At 35.8% G+C, this 8,835-nt stretch overlaps 2 protein-coding genes across 4 annotated transcripts; both read right to left on the bottom strand.

Annotated features, from left to right (window-relative positions):
- Positions 1–260: 260 nt before the first annotated feature.
- On the bottom strand, positions 261–2,947 carry LOC141599590 (uncharacterized). The gene has a single exon (XM_074419660.1). The coding sequence runs from the start codon at positions 1,235–1,237 to the stop codon at positions 458–460; it is 780 nt and encodes a 259-aa protein (XP_074275761.1). The 5' UTR covers positions 1,238–2,947; the 3' UTR covers positions 261–457.
- On the bottom strand, positions 261–6,071 carry LOC141599589 (F-box protein CPR1-like). Of its 3 annotated transcripts, none has more exons than XM_074419658.1 (4): positions 4,490–6,071; positions 2,960–3,223; positions 758–1,175; positions 261–711 (listed from the first exon to the last, which is right to left on the bottom strand). In XM_074419658.1, the coding sequence occupies exon 1, from the start codon at positions 5,907–5,909 to the stop codon at positions 4,650–4,652; it is 1,260 nt and encodes a 419-aa protein (XP_074275759.1). In that variant the 5' UTR covers positions 5,910–6,071; the 3' UTR covers positions 261–711; positions 758–1,175; positions 2,960–3,223; positions 4,490–4,649. The 3 variants fall into 3 exon arrangements, with proteins under 3 accessions (XP_074275759.1, XP_074275760.1, XP_074275757.1); XM_074419659.1 differs by having other exon boundaries at positions 2,960–3,098; XM_074419656.1 differs by having other exon boundaries at positions 2,960–6,071.
- Between the last annotated feature and the right edge of the window lie 2,764 nt (positions 6,072–8,835).

Here is an 8,835-nt window from a genome sequence, read left to right as displayed (position 1 = left end):
GCTAATGTTGTCTTATGTCGTTATCTTTGCTAGATTATCGTTCTATTGTAGCTTTTTCTTCTTCTTTGGTTTCATTTTCGCACTAAATTCCTTATTGTGTATACTTTTGGTACTGCTTTTGACATGCTCTAGCTTATGGTCAAACTAAAACTACTTGTTAAAAACAGAACTAGTAGTTACCCTACTTAATTAATTATGGCATCATTTTCTTATAGTAACTACGAGTAGTAACTTATCCTCATTACTACGACCACAGATAGGAGATAGCAGCAAAAGGTGACAAAATATCCGAAAATGTGGTACAAATGTACAAAAACATCAGTAACACAGATGCTTAATATATTAAAATCACACAAAAATTACAATCTCAGTAGTAATACAAAATCAACTTATTTATGGAATTTCAGCATCATGAAGTAGGTTATATATGAAACCCATAGTGTACGGATACTTAATTTCATGGCTTAGTAGGGTGCTCGGGCACAACAGGTTTGGGCAACTCCGGAATCTCAGGCTTAGGGAGTTCAGGCACCTCCAGCTTTGGTAATTCAGGGACCTTGGGTAGGTCGGCTTTAGGGAGCTCAGGCACTTTGAGCTTGGGCAATTCAGGAACGTCTGGCTTAGGAAGCTCAGGAACTTCTGGCTTAGGTAGCTCTGGGACTACTGGCTTGGGAAGCTCATGAACATCGGGTTTAGGGAGCTCAGGCACTACTGGCTTGGGAAGCTCATGAAGATCGGGTTTAGGGAGCTCGGGCACTTCTGGCTTGGGAAGCTCAGGAATTTCGGGTTTGGGCAATTCAGGCACCTCAGGCTTAGGCAGCTGGGGCACTTCTACCTTAGGAAGCTCAGGCAACGTTGGCTTGGGAAGTTCATGCACGTCAAGCTTAGGTAGTTCGGACACTGGCAGCTTTGGTGCCTCAAAGTTAGGCAATTTAGGCACCTCAGGCTTTGGGAACTCAGGAACCGTGATTTTTGGAAGTTCAGGCACCTCGAACTTAGGTAGTTGAGGTACCTCGAACTTTGGCAGTTCAGGTAACTCTGGTTTAGGGAGCTCGGGCACTGTAATTTTTGGCAGCTCAGGAATCTCCGGTTTAGGAAGCTCTGGCACCGTAATCTTGGGCAGTTCAGGCAAGGGCGCATCTAAAAGGCGACGAGCTGCCACTATGTTTGTGTTACTGCTTGAGAAGCAGGAAATCACAACAAACATTAGAAACAGGAAATAAGAACGTGAAGCCATAACTGAAGTAGTGTAACAGAAAATCAAAGTGAAGTCGATTAAGCTTGTATTATTAGAGAATGTGTTGTTAATACACCTGAGTTATGAAGTCTATATATAGATGATATACTAAGGAGTTTGGTGAAAAGTAGGTCGTACATTGTTCAACTTCCTATCTAAACTTGAGAAAACATAAACATCTGACATTGCACTAACAGTTTCCAAGTATCAAACAAGTTTTAACTTTTATCAGTTTTTGGAAACCTTTTGTTTAACGTCTCTCAATTTACCTGTGTTAGTGATGTGCTAGAATAGTAAAAAGAAAAAGGAGTGGTGTTTACTAAAACACATTTCTCTATTCTATTTATAGCGTACGTTACTCGACCTCGATTATAAATATTTAGCACGAGTGCTTGTTCGTATATGGAGAAATTTTACTTTACTTTGAAAATCAAATGATTCATTTTGCCTCTCCTTCAAATCACTCGTTTTGCTAACCAAATAAATAAAATCACATCGTCCTTCCATTTTTCTCCCCCTCCATTTCTGTTCAAACTACCTATACAAATAAGACTTCGCTTTAACAAGAATCATGCCTATTAACTTGAAGATCGAAATGAGTTTTGCAAATATTACAAATTTCATGTTTGACTCAATAGTTTTGGTCTTCGAAATATGTAGAGTAAATTAAAATGTGAAACTTCTTTATCCATATCTCGTCACAAATGGAAGTCGCCCAAAAATATTATTATTGTATAGTTGTTATTCGTAGTAATAATGTTAATTAACATAGTTTGCAAAAGTTAACCTCACCCGAGGAACCTAATTCAAAACTTTTGAAACGTGGCCCTATAGAACTCGAAAATTTGGTGGACCGAAATCAATCAGACCTAACTCGTGGTTAAAACCAATAGTAACTCTATTTGTTCCACCCTACTCGAACGGGAACAAATCCCAGATGATCCATGAACCGTAAGGACTCGTCAAGTTCATTGTGTTTTTTTTTTAACTTGTCCTTTAAAATACAAACGTGAAAATCCTGATTAGGAGGAATTTTCAACATGCTAGAACAAAACAAACTTGTTCAATAGAGATTAGAGAGGATTCAGTTATTTCTTGGTGCTCCTGTTCTCATGAAGGGAGTACAAAAATAGGTTAAACAGTCTAACAAAGATTGGGATTTGGGATGGTAGGTATAGTACAATCTTTTGTTTAGTTCAACTACTCAGATAATCAGCAATGCAATCAAGAAAAGACAGTATTTATTTTCTACTGTTTTCTAGGTAAACTAACAAAAATAGTAGAGTTGTTTCTTTACATATGACATGCAACAAGGGAAATTTTAGTTGTTATTCGTATGTAGTCCCAGTACGACAACATAGAGATTCTGAAGCAAAGTTTAGGCCTCCTATGGGTCGGATCTGGTCAATTCAGATTTCGAGTCACGCTCGGGTCTAATTCAGGTCTGGAGTCAGGTTATTTGGAAAGGGTCACGTTCGGCAACTTTAGGTCTAGGGCAAGGTTATTCGGGACAAGTCAAGTTATTCGAGACAAAACGATTCCGCAACATCTATTAAATAAGGTTGCTGTCATTTCGTAAAAAATATTTCATAGTTGTTTCAATTTCAGAAGTAATTGCAATGAGCATCCAGTTGCTATTAACATGACAGACAATATCAAACCCTAAGTAATTGCAATGAGCATAAGTAATCAAACTGCACCCAGAAAGAAAGAGTAACATACCTAAATAGCTTATAATAATATGGACCTAGCGCGGGTTTCAAATTACCGCTCGGAGCTCAGCAGTTTCCAGAGCAAAATTCCAATGCTTTGATAAGACAGAAGAAAAACTTGAACTGCTGTTAGTCTCAAACCCAAATTGCTGCAATTAGATTCACTTTGTTTTTTAGCAGCACTCAGACATCAATAATTAGGAGAACTTGAATTTAAACAGAAACTTAACTAGAAGTCATTAGCAAACAACTGCGCTGACAATCCCTGTAATATCTGGGTTAAAAATAGAGTAAAAGCATGAGTTTGATAGTTTGACTACATTCAACTTCCTATCTAAACTTGAAAAATAAAACACCTGGCAATGTAGTATACACTAACAGTTTTGGAAACCTTTTGCTTAACCTCTCTCAGTTTACCTCTGTTACTGATATGCTACAATGGTAAAAACAAAAAGGAGCGGTGTTTACTGAAATACAATTCAACATTCTATTGATCTTCCAAATGTTAGTATGTTACTCGGATTATATTTCAAATACGAATATACGTTGTTAGCTCAGACTCGATTAAGTTTCATGTCATGTCCCGAGGATCTATAGTTGGATACAACTTAGAGAATAATATATAGAGTTGGACTGAGAAAGATTAGCAGTCTCTCATCTCTGATCTGCAGCAACTGCAATTAAGTATAATCAACCATGAACAATTAGCTAATTTCCAACAGTATGTATAGCATGTGAAGGTACAGAGTTGTCCAATAAACTAAAATATCTATCTTAAACCTATCTACCTAACCTGAAGATTGAAATCAGACTCAAAAATTTACAAATGCCATGTCAGACTCAAAAATTTACTTACTCCTAAAAGTATAGCAATTTTAGTAAACAGTAGTGATTAATGTAGTAATATTCTCTTCACCCATGAAAGCACTACTGCACTAGCAGACGCACTTCAAGAAAGGTATAACAGAAATCTAGCATACAATAATATTAACCCAGTTCCTTAAAAAGCTCCCGTCAACGGCAAAATAAGGGGGCTCAGATATACACGACCATACCATTGTGTTAATACCACAATGGCGTTTCTTAACGACCCAATGAGAATTGGGTCAAGCACTACAAATTCCCATACACAATCTGAATAATTATGTCCACAAATTTATCAAAAAAATAGATAGGCATCTAATATTCTAATGTATACCGTAACTACATCAAACACAACTAATCTCACTAAAATGCTAGCGGAAACAAGCTAAATGCCTAAATGGGAGTCACTGAACCAATAACGAGCAATAACAGTTCCCAACTACAGTTAAAATAGATAACTACTTCGTACTTTGAAGAACCGGGTAGACTATCATATTCTAGCGGAACTCTCAGGTTTCACGCAAACATGTACCTGTTGACCAGGCTTCTAATGATGGACAAAAATAATTAGGAACTTGAATTTAAACAGAAACTTAACTAGAAGTCGTTAGCAAACAATTGCACTAATATTCCGATTAAAAGTAGAGTAAAAGCATAAGTTTGATAGTGTAATTACATTCAAGTCTTCAAAAGGATTAAACGATTTTGAGAAAGTTCGCTTGCCGAATGCTGACCAGACAAGGAGGACCTTCCCAAAGGCGCAAAACTGAGCATAACACCACACTAAACGATTTTGAGTAACTTCCGACGCCAAAAGCAAACTCGGCCTACCTATACTATGTAATGCATTCCTCTGGGTTTCTTTTCCCTATCAAATCATCATGTTTTCTTAGTTGTAACAAATCCAACTGGGTGGTTTGTTGTTCAATTCCTTTTCCTTCCTTAAACAATACCATGGTCTCTACATAAGTAGACAAATAATATGAGAAACAATCTACACGTATGTCGCTTAATGTTGTCATGCTGTGTGTTACTAGATCAGTTGAAACGATGACAGTCTCACTTTCGTGTCGGGCAAAAATATCATGACCACCCTTCACCATGATAACTTCCCCATTCTTTTTAAAACCAAAAGTCCTTGGCATGCCACATGGATGTAACTTAGCAATACTGAAATCAAACATCTTCGTCCAAGATTTAACGACCCCATCTTCTTTCATAAGCCATGCACTACAAGTCTTAATTTCACCATTGTAGTTCCGCTTAATCAAAGTTAAATTTCCATTATACTCATTGATAAAAAAGTCCGAGGTCCCTCCAAATATTAACCCGGTGTCTTGTAAAATACTAGGCAGTTGTATGGTCTCGAAACTCTCTGTAGACATATCAAATTTGAGGAGCACAGTTTCACAATTTGGAAACGCATAAGGCGTGCCAAGCCAATAAACAGAGCCATTAATGAAATGAGGGGTATACCCGGTGCTGCACTGCTTAATTGAGTAGCAAGGACCGACACCGATAACCCTCCAGCACCCGGATTTCAGACTATAGACCTCAACTTGCGTTTCCGAGCTTGGCCCATCACCACTATCCAGTTGTACGAGTCGAACAACCTTGTAATCAACCGAAATAGGATCAAACCCGAAGCCACAAACAGACTGATACGGACCATAACTTTGAACTACAATTATAGGCCGTGGAACATGAACAAACTTCCTGATAGAAGGGTTCCAAAGTATAATAAGAGTACCTTCCATGCCAAAATCATTAACTAAGCAAAGAACACCGTTTACACAACCCGCCACAGTAAAGCACTTATCGGGATAATTAAGGAAAGGGACAAGCAAGCCTTGAGTTTGGAAGCCGGAAAAAGTGTCATCGTCAGCATCAAAACGGTAAATTTCTTGTTTGTCTTTGGTAAAATAACGAAGTAACAAGTGGGAATTGGCATATTGTGCAATATGGGTGGAGATAAAATCATGACTGGTGATTAAAGAGAGGAATGATTTGGACAGAATAGTGCATTTAATTAGGGTTTTCACAGGCAATCTATGTAAGATGTTATTAGTGATTTCAGTAGGCAAATTATTCCACATAATTTTTGCAGGAAATAAAGCAAATTAAAGATAAAAAGAGGAAAGCTTACTGCTGGGAGTCTTTGTAGATAGCAGATAGAATATTGGAGATGGAGAAAGAGAGAATTCAGATAAACTGCGAATATGTTACTGCCGGGACTTCATAGAATATTTATTTGTTCGGGTCGAGTTTCTATTGTTTTACAATCATTCGGGTTTTTGTTCCAGATCCGGATTTGAATATTCGGATATCCAAAAATCTGGTATCCGGATTTCAAAATCCCAGTCTGGTTTATATACAAAAAGAAAAATTGTCTCTCAAAAACAATTCAGTCCATTTGGCATTTTACACACCACTAAAAAGAAGATATGTGTACTTTATATATGATAACGACCTCGATCGCATAATTTATAAGTTTTAAAACTGCCAAGTTTACATGATAACGCTCAAATATCAAAGAAGCATTAATTATTATTATAAAATCCGCAAAGTTGTGAGGGTTTCAGAGAGTGACGTTTCAGGTTCGTGTCTTAACAGTGTAGTTTTGTTTTGTGATTTGTCAAATTGCCTACGTTTTTTTCAATTTATTAATGCTTTTAAAATTTGCATTTATTAATGCTTTTAAATCCGCAAGATAGAAAAATTCTTATATTGAGCATTGACTTTGTCAATTTGCCTACGTTTTTTTCTTTTTATTAATGCTTTTAAAATTTCAGATAATATTCGGATATCCAATTTTAAATTTTTTTAATCCACCTCCGATTCAATTTACCGGGAAAAACCAGATCATATATCCAATTTCACTGGTATCCATATATTCATCTTTCAGATCGGATTCGGATAAAAAATTTGTATCGGAAATTTTGTTTCAACCCTATTTACTATTGTACACTTGGCAATTGGCAATTTGGCATCCATTAACTATGACCACAAGTGGTACATCTATTTCTCTTTAGTCTTTGTGTAAAAAAATAAAGGGAAAATGCACGTGGTGCCCTTGAAGTTTCGATTTTTGCCCGAAATACCCAATTTTATGTTTTGGAAAACTTTAAGAGGCTATAACTCGTGTCTACGAGTTCAGAAAATGATAATTTTTTTTTCAAATCAATTATCTTTCCGAGAACTACGATTTGAAAAAAAAATTACCGTATTTGGATCCCGTGACTAGGAGATTTTGTACGTCAAAGTTTTTTTTACCGAACGAACTTTGAGTGACCATATCTCTTGCTCACGAATTCCAAACTCGAATTTTTTTTTTCAAGTCATAGATCTCGAAAAGATAATCAATTTGAAAAAAAAATAGTCACTTTCTGAGCTCGTAAACACGAGTTATAGCCTCTTAAAATTCTCTGGATAAAAAAATTGGGTATTTCGGGCAAAACATCAAAGTTGAAGGGCACCGCGTGCATTTTTCCCAAAAATAAAGGTAAATAAATAAGCAAAATGGAAGGAATAGTATTATTATCATACATAGAGTACAAGATTATTTGAAATAAACTATGCCTTGAAAATTAACTAAGAATTCTAAAATAGGCATCCCCTATTTACTAAATGAATAGACGAAGCTCAAAATTTTCCTGCCTAAAACCTTTTTTCTAAAATATTTTTTGATATTTCTTGCATATATAGGTATGGACATGATAAGTTATAAATTGACATAATCTTTTGTATTTAAATCTTTATAACATTCAGTATTTCATATTATACACAAATTTATCTCCGATCTTTTTATTATAAAAAAATTCAGTTTTTTTAAAGAATTTTATGAGAAAAATTCATTGACTTTTTAGTTTTTATGATAAAAAGTTGCTCTAAAAAAATATGTTGTTAGTAAATATTTGTTAAAAATTCATTGACTCGTATGATAAAAAGTTACGACTAAAAAATATGTTAGTAGTAAATATTTGGAAATTAACATCATTAATTTCTCGGTAAAAAAAAAAAAAAAACTTTCAGAAAAATACTCATTTCATTATTTCTTACAATTTAAATTTTATTTCTCTAATCAAAATACAATAAATAACTAGAAACAAGAAAAATAAATAAAATTCTATAAATAATGTACGTGCATTGCACAGGTTCTATACTAGTTAATAAATGAACTAAATAAAGCTACGAAGGATAACTATAAACCACCTTGACTTGTCTATACTCGCCATGCTTACACGGTTACACTCGCTTACTTTTTCCGGTCTTGCCTATTCAGTGACTTTCTTTCGGACAAAACCAAATAATTACCTTTGGTAAATATTATAGAACATGAAATCATTAATTATAATTTCTGTTTTCTTTATAAGATAGTTTGGTGGTGTTAGCGGGTTTTCAAATGAGCACTCGTTAACCGAATATGTTTTAGTCTAGTGATTAAGACGGAGGTATTGTGTGTTAGGGCCAAAATTACCGTATTTTGTCTGGGCTACGTGGCACGAGATAAGTGGGTTATTAATGAGCAATGGACCCATGACATACTTGGGGAGTCGGGCCCATGGACCGAGCCAGGGAGGCAGGCATGGAAGCAGGATAATCCGAAGAAGGACAGCAGGTGAAGGAGAGTTCGGCTTGGACTAAGATAATAATAAGATCTCGGGTAAGACAAGGAAATCCTAATTATTGCCATATTCTGAATAAGGAAAGTCCAAGTTGTTACCAAACTCTACCTTGAGGAACAAGACAATTAAATGGAGAGCCCTAATAAACCCACTAGTGTAAATACAAGGAAGACAAACAAGAGAAGGGATCCATATTCATCCACACAAGAACATATACAACGGCATATAACAGAGGGAAAACAAGCAACCAAGTAACAGCATCTTCATATCATGGCAACGTATAAATCCTAAGCCATCACCTCATCATTACCCAATGATTAACCCACATAATTACCACCATCATTATGTAATCATCACATGGTCACTACACCATTAAAGCCATGCTGCAAATCCTACG

This window comes from Silene latifolia, chromosome 9 (genome assembly GCF_048544455.1).
Source record: "Silene latifolia isolate original U9 population chromosome 9, ASM4854445v1, whole genome shotgun sequence".
Taxonomy (NCBI): Eukaryota; Viridiplantae; Streptophyta; class Magnoliopsida; order Caryophyllales; family Caryophyllaceae; genus Silene; species Silene latifolia.
Note: the sequence above shows the minus strand (reverse complement) of the source record. Positions and strands in the feature narration are given on the sequence as shown.